General features: G+C 43.3%; 1 protein-coding gene across 1 annotated transcript in view; it reads left to right on the top strand.

Moving 5' to 3' along the window:
• Positions 1-1,283: 1,283 nt before the first annotated feature.
• Positions 1,284-21,435, top strand: part of IPPK (inositol-pentakisphosphate 2-kinase) — a 30,265-nt gene continuing 10,113 nt past the window's right edge. The window contains exons 1-6 of the mRNA XM_054640300.2: positions 1,284-1,470; positions 14,687-14,734; positions 18,327-18,422; positions 19,170-19,236; positions 20,646-20,767; positions 21,110-21,199. Of these exons, the coding sequence (XP_054496275.1) occupies positions 1,390-1,470; positions 14,687-14,734; positions 18,327-18,422; positions 19,170-19,236; positions 20,646-20,767; positions 21,110-21,199 (504 nt within the window). The 5' untranslated portion in view covers positions 1,284-1,389. The remainder of the gene's footprint in view (positions 1,471-14,686; positions 14,735-18,326; positions 18,423-19,169; positions 19,237-20,645; positions 20,768-21,109; positions 21,200-21,435) is intronic.

Here is a 21,435-nt window from a genome sequence, read left to right as displayed (position 1 = left end):
GTTCATTATACAGAGGAAAGCTTCTGAGTGTTAATTACCTCTTTTTGTGCCAGCCTGGCCCCTGTCATGAAGAGCCTTGTGAGGACACAGGAAAGAAAAGGGGGAATTTCAGAGAGCCCTTAGAGATTGTTTTAAAATGGTCATTGAAGGGTAAGTTTCACTGCTTGTGGTCAAAACTCATAGTCATAAAAATTACTGGATTAAGGGTTCTAGAGTTTAATCCTGTGTTTGTGATAGGAGGTTTGGATCTTTAGATTGTTTTCTATTTATTGTAAATCATGTATGTGTATATTCATACTTGGGAAAACAGCTTAGTGTTTAATTTTAAAAGAATGTTACACAGATGTTCATCTTTCTGCTTCTAACATTGGGTATTGGAATGACTTGGTATATTGGAGCACAAGGCTAATTACACAGACACTTGACTGCAAGAGAAAACATCTGTAGAACTCAAACCAGCGTAACTGGAAACTGGAGCTGAACAGACATTGCAAGGACTGCCCGGGGGGATGATGGAGTCACTGGAGGTGTTTAAGGAAAGACTGCATGTGGCACTTAGTGCCGGGTTTAAAGGTGGTGACTGGTTGTAAGTTGGTCTTGATGGTCTTGGAGATGTTTTCCAGCCTAATTGATTCTGTGGAACGCAATCCCAAAGGGGTCAATCCTGCCCTATGTTGGGTGCAGGACCATGCACAGAGCCTCTGCCCGAGCTCATGTTCCACACAGTGAGCACGTTGTGTGCGCACCCCACACCGCAGAACACTCAGAGCTGGAGGGACCCATCGGGATCAGAGTCCAGCTCCTGGACAGCCCCAGATCCCACCCTGTCCCTGAGAGCAGTGTCCAAACCCTGCCTGAGCTCTGTCAGCTCGGGGCTGTCACTGAGGGGAGCCTGTTCAGTGCCCGACCCCGCTCTGGGTGCGTTCCTGACAAAGATGAGGTCTCTCCCCAGTCTCCTTCTCTCCGGGCTGAACAAACCAAGTGCCCTCTGCTGTTCCTCACAAGCCTTTCCCTGCCGGTCTTTCTGCATCCTTCAGATGCTCTCCAACAGCTTAGTCCCTTTTTTTACGGTGTGGTGCCCAAAACTACACACAGGACTGAAGGTGAGAGCAGTGCGGGGCCGTCCCCTCCTTTGACCGGCCGTTCCCGGAGGTAGAAGATCCTTTTCCGCCGCCGGCTCTGCCCGGGCGGCGCCTGAGGGCTCCCGCTGCCCCGGCCGCGCTGCCCGGCCCCGCCATGGCGGCTCGGCGGCGCTGCCCGGCTCCAAGATGGCGGCCGCGGCGGGCGGGACTTCCCGCGGCCGAGGGCGGGTGGCGCAGCCGCGATGGTGGCGGCGTGAGGCGGCGGGGCCGGCGGCTGCTCCTGCCCTCCGCGCGGCCCGGGCCGGGCATGGAAGTGGAGAAGATGGATGAGAATGAATGGAAGTACCACGGGGAAGGCAACCAGAGCCTCGTCGTCTCACACTGCCAGGTACGGGGGAGCCCCAAGGCGGGCCCGCGTGAGGGGGGCGGCCCGGCGGGAGCGGCCGCTCGGCCCCGGCGCCCGCCCTCGCTGCTTTCTTTCCCGGAGGAGTTTTCTGTCCCGGGGAGATCGGGCCTGTCCCGTGGGGAGGATGAGCCGGCGTTTCCCTGGGTCCTCCGTCACGGCCAGCAAGGATGGGAGGGAGAGCGGCTGATGGCCGGGGAGCTGCCGCCTGGAGATGGGAGCTGGGGGGAAAAGTGCTAAAAATTCGCCTTTTCCATCATCATTCCCGGGTGTGGGTGATGTGACAGGAGAAAGCGAGCTGCTGAAGGCGTGTTTTTCCCTTTATCACCGACTCTGGCTCGGTGAGGAGTTTGAGCCCTCGCTGCAGTGCTGGGCCGGGCTCCTGATTCTAATTGAGGTTTTTGGCTTTGCCACGGAGCTGCTCTGGTGTCACCCCGCCGGTTACTTCATCCCCATTCTCCGTGTACCTGTTGGGCTGGTTTTCTGTTATGTTGATTTTTTCCCCCTTTTTGTTTGTCTGGGGGTTTTTTGGGTGGGAGGGGGGCACAGGGGATGGAGGTGTATTTTATTAAAAAATACCAGTAAAACACATTCACCACTTGAAGGAGTAATGATTAAACAAAGCTGAAACCAATCAAGTAGTCAGTTTATGCTGACAGTGTATTCATGCCCCCCTTAAATCTGCATTATTTACTTAATAGAATGGAATACATGCCCCTTAAAGGAGTTTATTCCTTTTCTAAAAAGTGCCTGTGGCTGTGTTTGTGCTTTAAAGATGTATTTGTATTTTAGTTTAAAAGCTGGTATGGATTTGCCACAGAATGTTCTTGATGATTCATGGATCAAAACTCAGCAAAACCAGAATGTTGAAATGTAGGCTTTTTGTAGAAAAAGATCTTATTATAGATCTTGAATCTTGAGAATAATTTTTAAAAATTATGTCTAAATGAAAAGACTGGATTATTTTAATGTCTGTTTTCTGTGTTATCAGTATGAATTAGATGTAAAATATTAACAATTACCTGAGAAAGTGCTAGAAATTTTGTGGTGCTCTCCAAACTTTAGGAGGGGCAGTTCTGTGCTCTGGCTTTTTTCCCCTCTTTTTCTTTATATCAAATATTATTTAAAAGCAATTTTTGGTGGAAGAAGAACATGTATGGTTTTGTTTCCTGTCACATTGAGCTTTGAAAAAGGCAGTGTAGAAACTTCTCAGTCACTGGATGACGGGAATCAGGATAAATAATGGATTATTAGTGATGTAATTGTGATTATCTTTAAAGATGTGGAAAGTGGGGAAGTCAGCCAGTGATTCATAATAGCTGCTGAGCGTGCCAGTTCTCTTTTTAACAAGATGCTAAAACTTTTTAAAGTTAGAGTGAAAGTGAAATAGATACAATTTTTCCTTTATAGGCAACTTTGAAACAGCAAAGGTTATATTTTGGATCTTTGTGTCTACTGATGACAAAGTGTGGTAAACCTGAAGCCTATAAATACTATTTAGATGTTAATTGTAACTTTGTGTCTCTTAGGAACAGGATATGCTTGCACCATTAATCATCGTTCTTGTGATCTGGTGTTAAGTTATTCTCAGGTTTGTGTGGACGGATCAGCAGCACAGCTAAGACATTTTGACTGTTCTCACTTCATTCTGTAGCTTCCCAGTTCGTGTTTTTTGTGTGTCAGTGCAGGAGGAAGGGATAGGGATTTGGTGGTGGTGGGAGAGACATGAATGGATGCTCAGATACAAGTGAGAGGCCAGATTGGAGCCGTGCATGTGCTTGTGGTTTCCATGTTCTGATGTGCAGTGGTGTTTGAAATGTGGAGAGAAAGCTGCTCCCTACCTCTCTATGTCTAAGCCTCTCTTCCTTGCTTTTGGAAAATTTGAGAAGTTTTGTTTTTTAAACTTCAACAAAAAAGGGGATCCTGTCCTTTTGGAGGAGAGGGCATGAGCTGCTTTGCCTGTCCCGAAACGAGGTCTGGGGTGTTGTGTTTGAGCTCCTGCTCTCTGCCCCACACCTTGGAGCTGATAACAGCCCTGTGCAAGGTGCTGGCTGCAGTGCAGGGTGTGTGGGCTGGGGGGACAGCCTGGCTGGACACTCCTGCTCCAGCCTGTGAGGCTGTGCTGGCCTGGCATGGACAGACAGGGCTGTGAGGCCCATGTCACCACAGGCTGCTCTCCTGTGTTTAAGGCTCTGCTTAATTCCCGGGGTTGCTCCATTCCCTGTAAGTTGCCCTTTAAGACATGAATGTAATGCATTGTTAATCCAGTAGAGTACCAAATTAAAAAGTTGGTCATGGAAAAGTCACATGCCCAGCAAACAGCTCTGCTGGCAGGGAGCTGATAAGGCCTGGACGCAGGCGACACGCAGCCGCTTTTCCAGCTTTGTCTGCCACTGGCCTGTGCTGGCATCCTATGGAACGTGCTCTGTTGTTTCCATGAAAGCGCTGTCACTGCTCGCTGTGCTTTTTCCTCTTGCTGGTTATTAATCCTGCAGGGTGTAACAGTGACAGGAGGCTCACTCTGTGCTGAAATCACTGCAAGTGCATCTCTGTTCCTTATCCCTCCAGTACAGGATAAGGATCCTGAGACACGGCATGGGCTGTTCAACACATCTCTTCTTCCAGGGGTAGTTTTATAGAGTTACTTTAATTAGTTTGGTGCATTTAGTCAGTGATCTGGTGAGTAAAGATGGAATGCCTGCCGAGCATTTCCAGTTCCCATTGTTATCACTGGAGTTCTGTGCTTGCTTGCTTGATGAGCACTCCAACTTCTGCTTTCATGAGTTTTTAAAGTTTCAGTTCTGGAGAAACTAAAGTTCCAGAAGGTGTACAGAACTATGGGACAAATTTCTCTGGTAGTCAAGTTTTTCCTTTTGGTTTTTATTGAAGCTATGAATGAATTAATTCAAATTGAAACTGAGTTGTGGTCAAAAGGCCTTTGTGTATTCTTGCAGTCTGCTGAAGTGCTAGAATGATCAGACAAGTTTCCCACCTTATGATTCTAGTGTGAAATACAGCTGGTAACTCTGAGGTGTTGATGAGACATCTGTGCTGCAGGACAGATACAGATATGGCTCCACAAACCCTCAACCAAGCACCATCACAGCCATCCAGGTGGTTTAGAAAGGAGCTTTCTTTTTCACAGAGTTTTTTAGTGGAGAGTCGCTCCTTCTGCTTCAAATTTGGCTTCAGATTTTATTAAAAAGAGAGCTAAGCAGTGCTTTCCCTCCTCCTCCCTACTCATGAGCAGTAGAGAGGGTTCAGAGGAACTGCTGCAGGGCTGTTATCTCCTGGTTAGCTGTTGTGTCTTTCTGCAGCACAGATCAGCGCTGGAAATCCTCCTTTGGAGTTCTGCACTTTAGTCACTTGTTTGCTCTTATGGGACACTTGACACTTCATTTCAAAAGGCTTCAGTAGATGTTTGTAGAAAGTAGGGTAAGCAGCTCTAGGAATAATAACTTGGATTTCCTTCTGCTGTTTGTTGAAACATGTGCCCTAGTCTGCAGTAGCTGCTTTATGACATGAACTATGTACATTCCTCCTGGCCTCTGTTTTACTTCTTGTGTGTTGGGATATTGTGGTAACCAAAAGCTTAATCTCGAAATACATTTGAACATTAAACTTGTATTTCAGGGTGAGAATGGGGAAGTGGAAAATAGGAGGCTTTTCCCCCAGCTTGGTGAGATGGTCTAGAACAACCTTGTTATGTTGTTGCTAAAGGTTGTGGTTTATGGCTTCAGATGCCTGGATTGTTAGTGTTCATCTACTTCTTGGAATGTTTGCAGGTATCTTTGGGTTTTGGTACAGGACTTAATTAGGAAATGCATGAGCCATCTCCAGAGCATCTGTGAGCTTACAAGTAGGAAGGGGAAAGGAGGGGAGATGGAGAAGGTGAGGGAAGCAGCTAAGGAGTCTGGATGAGGGAGTCAAGGCAGGTGATGAAGCTCACAGAAGATTCTCAAAATTGGTGCCTGTATTAGACAAATAATATGTCTCTTCTCTGTGATATTTATTTTCCCTCCAAGAGCTGTGGTGAAGATGAAGGATGTCCAGTGCTGCCTTAGAAGGATCCTTCCCAATCCTTGTGCTGGCTGCACAGGGGCCTGCAGGGAGGGAAGGGGATCTGGTGTTCTAGCAGCAGACTCTGCTTTCACTGTGTCTGTAGCTGCTGCTGGCACCTGCACTATGATGGCTGCAAAGCAGTGCAGGAGATCACTGTCTGCAGAGAGGGGAGAGGGATTTGGTTTGGACTTTGCAGTAACTCTGTGAGAAGGGGATTTGTGTCAAATCAGGGTAGGTAATTGTTCCTCATAGTGCCTTTGCAGTATGAAAGAGTTTTCCTGTGGCTATTGGTTGTTTTGTTTATAAGAATAATGACAAGTTCAGTTCTGTTGCAATAAACTTACTTGAAGAGAGGACAGAATTGTATGTTTAGACAGAAGGGTGTTGCTGAAAGAGTTGAAAGCTTCTGGTTGGAATGACTTAATTATCTGCAGCTTTCCTCTGGTCTTGTTTGGCAGAAAGGGATGATGCTGATCATTACTTGATGCTGTCTCGTTGAGAGAATCTTCTTAAGGTGCTTTTTCTGATGATGTCATTTTGTACAAGTCCCAGCACTTGTGTGGCCTGTTTCTTCTGTTGTTTTTCTGTGTGGAGTTCCCTGAATCTGTTTTGTGCTATTGAAGTTTGTGTAAGTACTGATGCCCCCCAAACTTCTGAGCTGTTCCTGAAAAAATCCAGATCCCTGACTATAAAGCAAATTTTTTTTCAGTTGTGTTCTGTTTTCTGTTCAGCTGTGTTCTGATTGTTTTTTTCTTTTCATTAATATCTATGAATGTCTTGATTTAATGAAAATATAGAACAGGCTGATTATTTCTGTATTAAAGAATCTTCAATTATGGAAATTTTGCTGTTCCTGTGCATTTAAATACAATAGCTTATTAATAATGGCCTTCTCTGAATATTGCTTTTATTAAATATGGCCACACTCTGCTCCTTTGGTTCTTTTACAGAAAGATATTACCAGAAAAAGCAAAATGCAGCTTATATTTATTGAATTTTAATTTCACCAATTGGGAAAGGCACAGTTATGGTAAGACTTGAACTTAAACATTTTGTCTCCTTGATGAGATTCTGGTATTTATATTTCAAACCTGTGCTGATTCCTGCTTCTGATGGATTTGGCAATCATGTAATGCAGGGAGGAGTTCTGCATCTGATCCTGTAGAACTTTCTGTCTCTTCTGTTTGATGTTTGGTTTTTGTTTTTTATTTTTTTAATTTCATAGGGCATTTCTTTGACCTGGACTCTCCAGCATTGTTTTTTTTTTTTTGGGTATGTGCACATCTCAGCAGTGTCTAACAAAACAGTGTTTAACAAAACCCCCACACCTGCACACCTTTTGCCTACTTAGACAAAAGGACAGGAAGACAGCTTGATGACTAAAGGTAATAGATCTTTTTTCTTAGTTGTCATTGCTTTTGATTTTTTAGCATTTTGTTTACTTATTGCAAACAAGTAGAGGAGCTTCTCCCCAGATTGACTGAAGCAGCTTTGAAAACTAGTTGAAAAAGCCAAGTGTGTAATCAGGGTGTGTCATCAGTGAAAGGAAAGGAAGAGATGCCTGTCTTGCTGGGAAGAACAATGAAGTTTTTATGAACAGAGGGCAATCACCAGTTTGAGTTGGAGTTTGGGAACCTTTGTGACACCTGTATTAAATAGGATTCCTTGCATTGACCTTGGCTAATTGATGTTTCCATGCACATCTATGGTCAGTGGATGAAAAAAAGGCAGTTTGGTATTTGTGTGTGTTTAATTCTTTGGCTAAACAGGTACAGTGTGACTGTTGATGCCATAACTAATTGACCTAACTCTACTTGAGTACAATCTACAAAGGTTTAACTACAAACAAAGAATTAAAATGTGAAAGTACTTCCAGTTCTGTGAATTAGCTGTGAAGCTTTTTATTGACACACACTTCCCCCAAGTTATTAGATTGAGTCAACATCAAGGAATTTTAATTCTGTATCAGGATTTCAATTCAATATTGTCCCAGTGGTTAAATTTAAAGTTTTCTTGTATTTCCCAGGTTTCTGCACTGAAAGGATGTTCTGAATGCAGAGTGGTTCAGTGCCTTCCATGGAGTGAAAGGGAAGGTGGCACTTGGAGCAGGGTTGCATGTGGAGAGGAGAGAGAGCAGAAAGGCAGCAATTAAAACTTTCCTTGTATGAGTGCCTTCAGTAGTGCAGATGGGGAAGCACAGTGTGAGTGTGGATGAAGATGGGAGGCAGAAGCTCTGTGCCCTAACACTGATCCCATATGACAGCCATCATTTAACTGCAGCAGCAGCAGCAGCAGCTCTCTCCTCCCTGCAGAATATTTATTTATTTCAGAGGTGCTCTCTTTTGCTAATAATGAGTGTTGGAGCAGACTTGTCTCTTGGTGACCTTCTTTGGAAATTCAAACTCTACTTTGGTTTTTTCTTTTTTTTGTGTGACTTTTGAGAATGCTGAAGGCTATATCCAGTGAAAATGTAAAACCAATCCCAGTTTTGCAGTTAAGCTCAGGAAGTCATTAGCCTTCATTAAAAATGATCCTGGTTTTTTTCTGTTCAGGTTCAGTGCTGGCTCAAACTTGAATGAGTTCCTTTTGCAGTTGAGATCAAGTTGTTACCTCAACAACTTGATTATTTTGTGTGTGTTACAAGTGCCTGTAATGCAGTGCTGGAGTTTCTGTGCCTTTCCTGTATCTGCTCTCACTGACAGTGGCCGTGGGTTGCTTGCTTTGGGTAAAGCTGACCCACAGCTGTGTAGGAGTGCTCAGTCTAAGAGTCTGCTTTATTCACTCTTGTGGTTCTTCCTCCCTCCCAGCTTTTCAGTGGCTCTTCCTTTTGCCTCAGTGGATTTGTCTGTGGCATGGAATAAAGTGTCAGGAGGTGTTCTGACCTCCTTGAAGTGTCCCCTGACCTGCTTTTACTCAGGAAAGAGTGGGGTCACTGGATTCTGCATGAGCACAAGGCTGCCTTAGGTGCCTTCTGGCTGACTTGTTCTGGATGCTGAGGATTATTCACTTGTTCTAACTGTCCATTTAATTATTTAACTTCATTCTACTCCCTTTTACTGTTTGGACTCTGCATTTCCTCCCCCCATTAATAATTTCCTGGAATGCCTGCTTTCCCCTGCATACCATCAGATGACTTGGCAGCTCAATGCTGGGGACAGTGTGCTGCTGATAGAGGGGGCTTTAGAGCAGCTTAAAGGGAGGGAGCTTAGGATGTGCTTTTATGTTCTGACTCAACTCACCTGTCTGACAGATGGATGAGGTTTTTGATATGCTTTTAAATGTTAAGGAGCATTTTCCCTTGTTTCACAGCAGGGATGTCATGTGCTGTGCTACCCAGGCAGTGCCAGTGCACGCTGGGGGTCAGGCATCAATGGGTTTATTCATCCTGTTCTCTCTCTGGTATGTGTTTCCACCTCAGACCAGTGGGTGTATCACTTGATAGCATTTCAGGTGCTCTGATTAGCTGCTTTGGCTGAAGGGCAGACATTTCCTTCTCCCTCTTGCAGAGTGTAATCATTAAATTCTCTCGGAATTGGTACCATCTGTGCATTGCAAGGTTATAGAAGCTTAGCTATAAAGTGAAACCTGAGGTAGTGCTTGACTCTCATGGGAATCAAGATCATAACCAAGCAGAAAAAAAAAAAAAATTGTAATGAGCACCTGAAGTCTGATGCAAGCTGTGAGCTGTGTGCTAAAGAAAACAAGTGTCATGGGGGTTTGCTCTCAAAGAAGGGCTTGCCATATTGAATGGTGTAAAGCCAGATGCCATGCCAGAAATCCTTTATTCATGTTAAGAAATAAAACCATTGTTCTTCAAGGACTCCTGTGCTAAATAAAAGAGTATTGTTCCTATTTCTGAATGCTTCTTTGCACTGTGTGTGAGCAATTGCTAAACTTCCTCCATACTGGCAGGAAATGTAGCTTTCCTCACTTTGTTTTGTGTGATCTTATCCACCTTATGTAGGAAAAAAATGAGTCGGAAAACAATTGTGTATGATACCACCAGTGTATTTCATTCAAAAGCTGCAAAATTTTCTAGTACTTAGTTTGTTTCCATCTCTCACAACCCTTCACACTGCACAGCACACTGACCTGGCTGAGGAGACCTTTGAAAATGTCTTGTGTTGAGTGCCATGAAGGTAAGCTTTGGCTGAAGTGCCTGGGCAGTATGGTAGCCATGTTCTCACTGAGTTCCACCATTTCTGAGAAGCACAAACTCTCCCTGTCACTGTCTTTTCTGAGATGTGAAGATAACACTTCTTTGTCCATTTTCCTCCTTCCCGGAAGTTGCATTTTCTGAATAGAAAACCATTGTTTTCTGTTCAAACCCCTAAAACTAGAATTGGAATTGAAGGGGTTGTGGGATGTAGGGGAATTGGAATTGAAGGGGTTGTGGAATTAAAAAAGTCAGAATCATTTTTTTACTAGGGAAATAGTGCATGCAGGTACAGTGTGCTACTGCATGCAGCTGCAGTGTGCTCCTGCAGGAATAGCTTAATATCAGCTAAACAATTCCATAGTTCATGTTGAGTAGCCTTGGAACTGTCGATAATCAATATTTGCATATCTCTGTGTTCAGTTTGTTCCCTCCCTTGGACTGAAAATCAGAATGTACTCTCTGTAGGTGCCATTGCTGTAGGTTGTTGTAAAGCCACAATGATTAGGTAGCACTGAAGAACCACAGTGGTAGGTCTGGCATCCTTGGAGCTGTGTTTGATAAGTTCTTGGTAGCTCTTCAGGGTCAGCAAAACAGTGAATTAAATAACCAGGTATAAAGAAATTCAGAGCCTTTACAGACACTATTTTCTCCAAAAGTGTTTGTCTTTTTATCTTCATCTCCTTTGGTGGTGTGAAATTAGTTGCAAAAAATAGCAGAGTAAGAATGGTAGAGAAGATTTGTTACCAGTCTTTGAGAGTGTTTCACCCCGTGTTTATAATTGGTAACTTGTGACTTTAATATGCACAGCTTCTTTTTTAAAAGAAAGATGGGTTTAGTTACTCTGTTTCTGTATTTTGTGCCTTTTAAAGCAGCTGGTAGGTAACTTTGTCATGTAAAACTGCAAATAGTGCCTGCTAAAATACTGGTGAGTTTTTAGATGCCAGAATTTATGAGGTGTTGTGGAGTGAGGGAGATGATGGGTGTGGGAAGGGGGGTGGAGTTCCTTTTGGGAATTAAAAAGTCACTTCTCAGAGTCTTGTGGATATTGCATATGTGAGCCCGAGTTGGGAATCAAGGAGATGGGAATCTTTTCCAGTTTGGAAGGACATGGCAGAGTAGTGCTCTGCCTCCAGACAAAAGCAGTTAATGTGTGCTGCTTAGAATAATAACAGAGTAATAACAAATGACGTGAACCTGCTTATTTGGAGAAGGAGAAGCTGATGTTTCCCAGACTTTGTGTTTGGACAGGCGAATTCTTTGTGGTTTTGTACAGAAACTTATTCTAAACCTGTGTGAGCAGAGGGAAAATACACATCTTTCTGTATATCTGAGCAACTTTACCAGCAGTTGAGCTAATTTTAATTTTTCCTATTTCTTTCACTGCCACCAACTCTTATCTGGATTTTTGTTACTAATGTAGCAAGAGACCTGAAAAAGTCATGACGCAAACGAGGTTGTTCCCTGAAGGGGAATATCAAGATTATAGATTTGCCCCAGTTGTGTTTAACTTTTAAAAACTCTCCAGTTCAGGAGGCCTGCATTTTATGACAGTGAGGTCATAGAATAAGGTCATTATCAAACACCAAGCTGTAAAGAAACAAATGTAAGCTTTTATCCTGGTTTCATAATTCTGCTGCCTAATCCAAAGTACCTGGATTGATTCCAGTCATATTTTGGCCGAGCTACCAAGGATTACTTTAATTTTTGGATTTTATTGAGTAAGATTAATATAATAGCTGTAGTAACTGCTCTAGAGATTAAAAATTTTTACAGGTAAGCCTTTGGGGCCCAAGCCCAGGACACTGTTTTTTCCCAGGGACAAGAGCTGTGTGTGTACACATCCCCTGGCCTGTGGTGCCACCGATTTTGAGTATTTTCACAGCTCCTTCTCTCCTTGTTGGCAGTCCTTGACTTTGTTCTGCTCTAACCCAAACAATTGTTGGCTGATGGGGTGCTAAGGGGGTGTTTGCCTTTCTTGGTGGGGCTGTAACTGCGGGCTGCAGAATCCAAACGCTGTGGTTTGGGATGGAGCTGCCCCAGCACCTCTGCTTACATCATCTCCAGCCCGGCGCTCGTGCAAGTGTTTTAGAGACACAAGTTTTGGTATCCTTGTTGCTAGTGTTTGTTTTCAGTTTTCCATAACAATTGGGAAGGGTTGTTGTTGTTGTAGGCCTAGGATGGGCCTGGAGCCACTGAGAACATTGTTATCTGCCATCAAGCTGCTCTCCTCTCATGTGAGAGTTGCCCTTAAATTCCTTATTTGAGAGTGAGAGCTGTAGTGTGTGATGTTCTGATGGGTGGGTTATTTTTAGTCTTTTGTCACTAAATGGAGACTGAACATATGCAGGGATTAAAAAAAATTGTAGAGAATTCTTCCTTTGAATTCATTATTTTTCTAACTTATCTTACATCAAGAGATCTAAAGCCTTTTAATGTTGTATGTGTTACATTTGCCTACATCCATGCACTGTTTCTTTTTTTCCCCTTCTGCTTGCAGCCTGATTTTTCATCTTTTTATCTCTCTGGGACTGTCATCCAGCTCACTAAATCCTCTGCTGGTGCCAGTGCCCTGCTGGAAGTGGTGCCAGGTGCCTCTGTGATCCCTTCCACTGGCTGTGGAGAGGGAAATGGAGGGAGCATTAGGATCTGGTTGAGCTGATTCTCCAAGTGCTGAGGAGTAGTGGCAGCCTCTTCAGAGCTCCATTGCCTTTGGAATTTGGGTCATTCTTGTGTGTGCAGATAAGTATGGCACATATTTGATGTTCAATCTGTAAATATAAAAAAATTGAAGGCATTTTAAGATAACTGACAAAAAACCTCATGGCAACAACCACCCACAATATTTCCAAGTAAAGAATCAGCCAAGTGAATCAGAAATGCAATAGCATAAAAAATGTGGGCCAATATTTTTGGTGGTGATACTTCTGAAGCAGTTGGCACCTGTGACATCTGATGGATTAACCTTGGTGCTGTGGAACTGCTATGGAAATGCACAAAGGGATGTATCTAGTTGGAAACTTGCCTCAAAATAGGAAAGAGGTGTTTGGAGGGTTTTTTTGATGTTTGCTTTTGGGGTGGGTTTTTGTTTGTTTGGTGATGGTTTTGGTTTTTTATTTCTTCTAATCATCTAATAGTCTTACTGAAATGTAGTTTGGGCTGGCTGGTTGAAGTGCATCTGTGAAGTTTTGTTTGAACAGTGCTGTGTTTCCTTTTGCCATCTTTGGGCCAGCAACATGTTCTTCTTTTGCCATATTTAATTTGAGTCATTTTGCCAAATCAGAAATGACTTGCTGATGAACAAATACTGTCCTGAGTCAGGTTTTCCAGAGCACTGGTTGGAATCTTGGCTGGGAACTGATTAAAAGATAAATATCTACACTAGCCTTGAAAGATTACAGAATCATGTTTCTCAATGGATCAGATCACTCCATCACTGATCCACTTACTAATGAATAATTAAAGCAGGAGAGCCAAATGGTTGGAACACGGTAGGAGTAACACACTGCACACAGAGCCACAGGCTCACCAGGCCTGGCCTCACAGTGGCAGGGAGAGAGGAAGTGTCACCAGGCACCTTGTCCAATCCAGGTGACTGTAATTCCCACTCTGGTGGGATCTCCTTTGCTGTTGGGGCACTCATCCTGCAGGACAAATCAAATTAACAGCAAAGTGCCCTTTTATGTGAGAGTGTACTCCAGATGTGGGTGAACATTGAGATTTGTGGTGGTGTGAGGCTTTGTAGATCTGGAAGGGGCCTTGTCTGGCTTTCAGTGGCAATGTCTGAACCTGGACCCAGTTTTGTTGTTGTTTTGGGTGACACATTGTCATTAGTTTGGCTTGTTTCCTCTTTCTCTCCATGTTAGTAATTAAAGATATCTGCAGCTCTCTCCCTCAGCATGTGCAGAAACAGCTTTCAGCTCTGAAACATGCAATAGATCTGCTGCTGTGGGGAGTTTTTTAATGGCAAACCATTTGGAAGGGAAAAAGCTTGGATTCCATGAACCTGAAGGGCAACTGGGCCATTTTGTCTGCATTGTCTTTGTCAGCAAATCTGCATGTACTTCTGTGCTAGTCCTTTAAACTGATTAACTCTTTTTGGTGTGTCTTGGGAAGGCCCAAATGGAGGCACACTGGCTAAGAGAGAACTCTGGAAAACAGAGTTTGTCTCTACCTTCTGTGGTGCCCAGTTGTTGGTATTGTACCCATTGCACCTGAATAGGCTGAACTACACCCATATTTACAGTGGAAGTAAATATCTCTAATATCAGCTATTTAGGCAGACCAGAGGCAGGGCTGTGTGTTGCCTTTTAAGGCTGCAGGTGCCTTAACACTGTGTCAGACTTTGATTTTAATTTGTAAAGTGTCAAGCTTTTTGAATTGTTACAAAACTGATAACAATTGTAAAAATTACAAAAGTTAGTGAAAATGGTCTTAGGGTAAAATATTTGAAAACCTGCTGTATTTGTTCCTGTGTTGTGTATTTACTCCCCAGAAGTTTATAAGCAGCAGGGTTTAGTTTAGGGTTGAGTTCAGCTGTGTAGATGCTGCTGGTAACTGGTGTGTCCTTAATAATTTGTAATGCTCTGCTGATCCTGTGAATGAAATGGGCCTTGTGTCCCTTTTGGGGAGCTTTGGTGCACAAATGCACAAATGCCAGGGTGGGGGTGTTTGTGGTTCCCTGTGAGCTTTCCCAGATTGTCAGAGCAGTGCTGTAAGCTGAGGGAGCATTTCCCTGCTGTACTTGGTGACTGCAAATGCAGAGTGGCTGCCTCGTTCAACTGATGGCAGAGCTGGCAGCACACATTGCTGTGTTTGATTTCAGCTGGTGTATTTGATTTCAACTTGATGAAATAACCATCTAAAATGTGCTTTTCTGTTTGGTTTTTTCCCCTTAATTTCTCAGAGAGGTGCACTGGGGAGTGAGGCAATTGTGGTGTTTATCAATGCTAATGAATCCCTGCTTTTCCTGTTTTCCTCCAGCGCTGTGTGGTGCTACGGTTCCTGAAGTCCCCCCCCAACCAGAATAAGGTAAGATTTAAACCTGTCCTGAATGCCCTTGGGTAAACTAATAGCCAGTGTGAGGAGAAACAAGAAACCTGTGAAAGAGCTGGGGCTGGCAGGAGTAAGAACAAATGGATGTTTTGAAATGTGCCTGTGGTTCAGGGGGTTTGGCAACAGGGGGAAATCTGAGGTTGCCTTATGTAACTGGGCTGATGTGAGTGCTGATACCTGAGGCTCTGTGTGGGGCAGAGGGCAGAGCTTTCGGTGTAAATGTCCCATATCCACCTGTGGGAGCACAGGGATGCTGAGCAGGAAAGGAGCTTCCCTGGCTGTGGGCAGGTGGGACAGAACAGGAGCTGCACACAGCTGGTTCATGCTCAGGTCTGCTGTTGACCACCTGCTGAGGAGCTAAAAAGCCATGGAGTGTGAACAAACACATGAAATGTTCACAGAAACCTTTGCCAGTGAGTCCTTGGGTGTCCTAGCTGTTAGAACCTCCCAGTTTCTTCATGTACAATAAGGTTTTCCTGCTCAAGAAGGAGCTGAAGTGAGTTACTTTAGATTTCTTTTAACAGGGATAAAAAAATGATCAAAACCCAAAGATGGAGCATAAACACAGTGTTCCAAGGAACAAAAATGAGAAAAGAGAGCAGAAGGTTCAAATTCTTTCATTTCCTCCACTTGAGAGGAGTCTTTAGGGTGTGTTACCTGAGAGATACAGGGATGGCCTGAGTTTCAGCAGCCCTGAGCCATGGCTGTGTGAGGCACAGGGACACATTGTTCTGGTGGGGGACATACAGAAAGCATTGGGCTCTGCTGAGAACTGGTGTGTGTGCCTCATTCTAGGAAAAAAGAAACAGGGATGAATGTCAAGTAAACATCTAGAAAGGGCATTTTATTGCTTTAAATCAGGAAGATAAATGTGAAAAGCATTCAGTTTTACAAGGGACAAGTTGCTAAAGCAGAGGAAGGCAAAATTAGTGAACATAGCATATGTATGAGTTACTTGATGGTCTTTCTGCTGCTACTTAACTGGAAAAAAGGTCTGGTAAAACCAAAGTACCATTCAAGTAGATTTTTGAGCTGCTTATACTGGCAGGAGTTCAAAAATGTATCTTGTGTTTTGGTAGTAGCCCAAGATGATAATGTTTAGTGTTAACAAGAGCAGTGATGAGTCCAGAGCACCACAAGAAGGAAACAGTGCTTATCTCAATTTTTAGTATAGCAGCAGAGGACTAGACCACAACTTCATGTAAAAAGTCAGTCTGTTGCAGTTTATTTAAGAAAACAGAACACTGGATGCCTGCCCCTTTTCCTTTCTAGTTTTTCAATTTTAACTTCAAAGAGATTGCTGTACAGTAATTGTTTTGAACAAATTGAGAGTATGAGAGTGTCACAGAGGAAGGCAGGAGGTGACTTCTCAGTTTCCACAGCACTGAGGCTGGGCATGCACATTCTAGGCTGTATTTTGAGGAGAGCTGGCTCCAGCTCTGCACTTGCCTTGCATTGGGAGTGTGTGGACTGGTGATACACAATTCCCTCTAAACAGAAGGTTTTGTAATTTGAATATATTTACTTATTCTGGTGATTGATTTTTTTAAAGGACCATTTTTTCTTGGAGCAGAACAGAATAAATATTTTATCATCAGATCAGTAAACAAAGGCTGGAGAATCAGTTTTGGGATAAACTTGCACATAGCAAGAATGACAGGGAAAATGTTTTATTTTTTTAGGAATAATCTGTATTCCTGACTTAACAAAATGAGTTAGGTTCAGAAATGTTCTGTTCTGTCTGTGCATGACATCACAGATCATCCAAGGTAAACAATGCTGAAGGAAGCAGTTCAAGCAAAATATTTTCTAGTAACACACACACTGAAATTCAGATGTGAACAAATAGGTCTCAGTCTCTTCTGCTTAACTCCTTTGGGAAAGGTAAAGAAGTCTGGATGCTGCTTTGTACATTTAATTATCTGTTTAATTATGAATTTGGGATTAGATAATCCAGTAGTTGAACAAGTTGGTATTATTGTGCATTGTAACTTTATTATGATTGAAAACCACTCAATGTAACTGCAGAGATTGCATTGCTTGAATAGAAAGTCAAGTGTCAGCCTCAGGGAGTGCTTTTAATTGCATCTTGCTATGTTAGTATATGATCTTCATGAGAGAATTAAAATAATTATTGTATAAAGCCTATTGGAGTTTTGGTGAGTGAGCTGGCAGTAATGATGGGTCCTTCAAAAGCTTTTAATCTTAGTGGGTTTTGATATTAAAAGGTGATGCTCAAGTAGCCTGTTAGTTGTTCTTTGTTTCACTTAGATATATCAAATAGACTTACTCTTAAAAGACATTTTAAGCTTGATTTATAATTTTATGGTTGTATTGATCTTTTTAACTGGTGACTCTTTCCATCTAGTAAAAGTGGCAGCAGTAAATTTTAATGAAATGTTTATTTCTCAGTCTGAGAGTCTGTGTGTCTATGTTAATCCCAACCAAACAGAACCCTGGGGGTGCTGTGTACATCAGCAAACCAGGTGAGAACCATCTGTAAATGGGAATTAGCTGAGATTTCTGTTCCTGGTGAGATGGTGTAATGTTCCTTCTCAGCACCCAGGATTTGTGTCAGTTAAGGAAAGGGCTGTGTTGTCATTTGTGATTAGTGCTGGATGTGGTCTTTCCTCCTTTCTCTAGGCAATGTCAGTATCTGGGTGTTGTCTCTAGTATCCTATTTCCTCTTGCTCTGCTCTGTTTATATTTTTTTCTCCTGCTCGTTTTTCCTCTTTGATTTGCTAATATGTACCCAAGTGTTGCACTTTCTTTTCCTCCACTTAATCCTATTGCGAGGTTTGAAGAGGGTTTGTGTGTTACAAAAGGACAGAGTAGCTCTGAGGTTCTCTGTTGTAACAATAAATACCTTGCAGAGGAGCAGAGTGTGCTGGAGTGCTGGCAATGGGATCCTGTTGCTGTGCAGCTCCTTTGCTGGGAGCCTGTCCAGGTCTCACTGTGCCCTTGTCCCTGTCCTGCTTCCAGTACTCATCAGCCCTTCCTTTCTGGCTTTTGGCATCTTGTCTCATAGAAACCTTTCCTTATGAAATTGCAGAATATCACAGTAGAGTAATCTTTTTCACTGTGTGGGGCAGGATTTGGGACAGATGGCAAGTTCTGTAGCTGTTCATGCCAAGGGTTGGGATATGGCTCAGTCTTTGCAGCCATTCTCTTCCCAATCTCCATGATGTATTTTGTAACACTCCGAGCCTCTTCTGCTCTGCAGCTGTTGGGCACCTCTTTGGAGTTCTCTGAGCTCTTTAAGAATAATGGTAAGAGTAGGTCTTGAGCAGTCTCCCCTTGTTCCACCTTTGTCACTTTCTCTCTCCTTTGTCTCCTGAAACCAAAGAGGAATCATCTTTTGTGACCATTTTTCTGTGTGTCCCAGCCCTGAGGCAGCAGTAGGGAAACAAATTCAGCACCTTTGATGTGTCTGTTTGACTTCAGTGTGCACTGGCCTGCCAAGCCCAGCAGTGAAGTTATTTGTTAAATCACTGAGCAGGATGTGTGTGTGTTCTGGAGTGTTGTTATTGTTATTTTGGAGTTCAGTTACTACATTTCTGTTTTCCAGACTCCAGAGGAAATACTACACCATCTGCAAAACATTGTGGACTTCGGAAAACATGTGATGAAGCAGTTCTTTGGGGAGAACTATGTTCACCATGGGGTAAAAGATTTGTTTTTAAAAGAAATGCTTAGGCATTGTAAACACTGAAGTGTTTTGGGGAACACCGAGTGCCAGTGAAAGGAACTAACAGGGTTTGCACACAGGAAGCATTTGGATGCAAACAGGGACCTGCTCTGTGCTGATGAGGTGATTGGATTGTACTCAGGGCTTTGGCTGTTTCAAGCTACTGAGTGTGGTCATTTCTCTGCTCTGCCTAAGGCAAGAGGGGTGTGTGTGTGAGAGATTTTTAGACTAACTGCAAAGCAAGAGGAGAAACCTGGTTCATATAAATTGTTGAGGTTTCTAGAGGTCACCTCTTCCCTTGCTCTGTTCTTCAGGGCAGCCAGATCTTGTTCACTGAAGATCAGATCAGTGAGAAAGTTACAGCTTCACCTGGAGCTGAGTTACACAGTTCTGCCTTGGAAGGGCTGGGATGTGACACATGGGAATTTTTCACTTGTGGAAAGGACAAAGTGATGCAGGTTCCTTCACACACATTAAACTTGCACTGAAAATGCTCTTTGCCATGCATTTATTTAAATTAGTGCTTGGTTTTTATAGAGGAGCAGGTGTTACATGTGATTGCAGGTACTGGTGTTCACAGACAGTGAATCAGAGGGAGAAGCTGCTGACTGCATATTTCAATGTGCTTTGTGGAACCCACTGAACTTTGCTGCTCCATTTCAACACTCCCAAACTGGGTATTAATTTTTGCATTAAAATGTTTTATTTTTTGTTCCCCAATAGGAAATTATTCAACTGCCTTTAGACTTTGTAAGACAGCTCTGTTTGAAAATCCAGCCAGAGAGGCCAGGTAAGTGCCAGGGGTGGGATTAGAAAGGAGCTTCCTCAAGCTGTAAAGCATTTTCCTTTGTTCTAAAGTAAAAAAAAGCATCACACTACAGAACATAAGGAATTTTATTTTTATATTTAGACAATGATAAGTTGAAAATTTGTTGTGGAAAAAATTGATTCTGTTCTGGAATTAAAAGTAGTCTGTGATAGCTCTAAAATAGGCCAAGAGATTGGCCCTTGTGGTGTCTTATGTTCCCAAAAGTTCCTGAGAAGGGCCAAAAACTCCTGCTTTAGCAAAACTCCTTGAAGATAAATACAGTGTTAAAGTACTGTAGTCAAGTGCTTTGACACTTTTCATCCAGGAAAAAAAAGGAATTAATTTACATATAGTGAGCACAGGTCCACAGTGCCAGGAACCAGTGAGGAAAGTTAATAGTGTCTAATAAAAGCTAAAAACCCAATGATACTCTGGTGGGAGGGAATGATAGAATTTAGTTTTATTTTTCCAAGGTGCTTCACAACAGTCAATCTCACTGTCCATTTTTAGCAGGATTTTTTTCCAATGTTACTCCTCACATAAGCCTGTGTAACATACAAAAGAGCTTCTCTAATACTTCAGATTTCTGTGCCTTTCTGATTTGGCAAGTGGCTTTCAGCTGTGAAGGTGTGAAGGATGTACTTTTGCTTAAATTTAGAAAAAGAAAACAAACCTCAACATTTTGTTGGAGACAGAAGGCTTCTTGCTCATCCTGGTGAAGCAGTATGGCATGACAGGCTGGTGCCTGAGGCTTTGGTTTCTCAGATTTATTTTTTCTATTGCAGTATATTTTTCATTTTTCTTAGCAGTGGAAGCTGTATCAGGAACGTGTGTTCTGTGTGTCTGTTTAGTAACAGGTATTTGAAAATCTGTGTGCTCTTGTTAACTTTGAACCACAGTCTCACAGACCTTTCTGTGTCCCAAAGGATGCACGTGGAGAGAGGCTTTTCAAAGGATTTTTATGCAGAATGCCTCTTGAGTTTATGATATTGCTGCCACTTTTCAGATCCTTTTGACTCAGCTGAGGGATGGTAGGTCATGCATAGTAAGCAAAGGGGAGATCAAATCTTTGAATAAATACAGGAATGAGTCACTTGACCTGTTGTTGGCCAATCCATTTCCTCGCTGTTTCAGGTCTCACCTTTCTTGGGAAGAGCTGGGAGCTGGCCATTAACAGCAGCTCTTGGGACAGTTTTGAGGGAGCCGAAACCAGGCAATGATAATGGGGAGGGCAACTGTGCGAATGCATAATTGGCTGCAGCTGCCAAACCTGTGTCCCGTCCTTCCCCGCTCGTTCCCACGCCCCACCTGGTGACCGAGCTTGCTCCAGAGCGAGCGAACGCCCCAGCGCTAATCCCCCTGTTGGTGTTGTTTGTCCCCTGCTGTCGCAGAGTGTCGCTGTGACAAGGACATGGACACGCTGAGCGGTTACGCCATGTGCCTTCCCAACCTGACGCGGCTGCAGCCCTTCCGCTTCGCCGAGCACCGGCCCATCCTCTGCATCGAGATCAAGGTGGGCAGCGACAGCCTCGGGCCGGGGCCGGGTTTGTGTTCCTGTGCAGCACTGGGGGAAGGCAGAGCTGTTTCACTGGCACCCATAGGAGGAAACGCCCCCTTCTCTCTTCCAATTCCCCATCTTTTGAAACTTGGGAAATTCCCGGGTGTTACAGGCTTTTCACAGCAGTCTGGCGTGTTGTTATTTTTTAAAATAATAGGGAATAATTCAGCTTTTAAGTGCTTGAATTTTTTATAATTTAAAAAAAATTAACTGGAAAGATTTGCATATTGTATGCCTTTATATTTCTATAGAGAGAGACATTTGGATTTACGATCTTGTTTTGTTTGTTTGTTTTAGCCAAAGTGTGGCTTCATTCCTTTTTCCAGCCATGTTTCACAGGAGATAAAGCACAAGGTGTGTCGTTACTGTATGCATCAGCATCTAAAGGTAATTATTAAGTCACCCTGCTTCCCTTTGGCTGTATTGTGCTCTATTTGCTGTTCCAGGCTTGCTTTCCTGTTGAAACTTGCTCGAATCTCTGATATGACTAAAGCTGGTAGGAGGATACACAGCTGAGTTGCTGGGTGTGAATTTATTTAGTGAGAGATGGAACAAGTTCTGTGGGAAGCTGGAAGCAAACAAATACAATATCAGCCTTTGGGGACTATGAACGCTGGGATTCG

Source organism: Agelaius phoeniceus, chromosome 11, assembly GCF_051311805.1.
Source record: "Agelaius phoeniceus isolate bAgePho1 chromosome 11, bAgePho1.hap1, whole genome shotgun sequence".
Taxonomy (NCBI): Eukaryota; Metazoa; Chordata; class Aves; order Passeriformes; family Icteridae; genus Agelaius; species Agelaius phoeniceus.
This window is presented reverse-complemented; position numbering and strand designations above follow the sequence as displayed.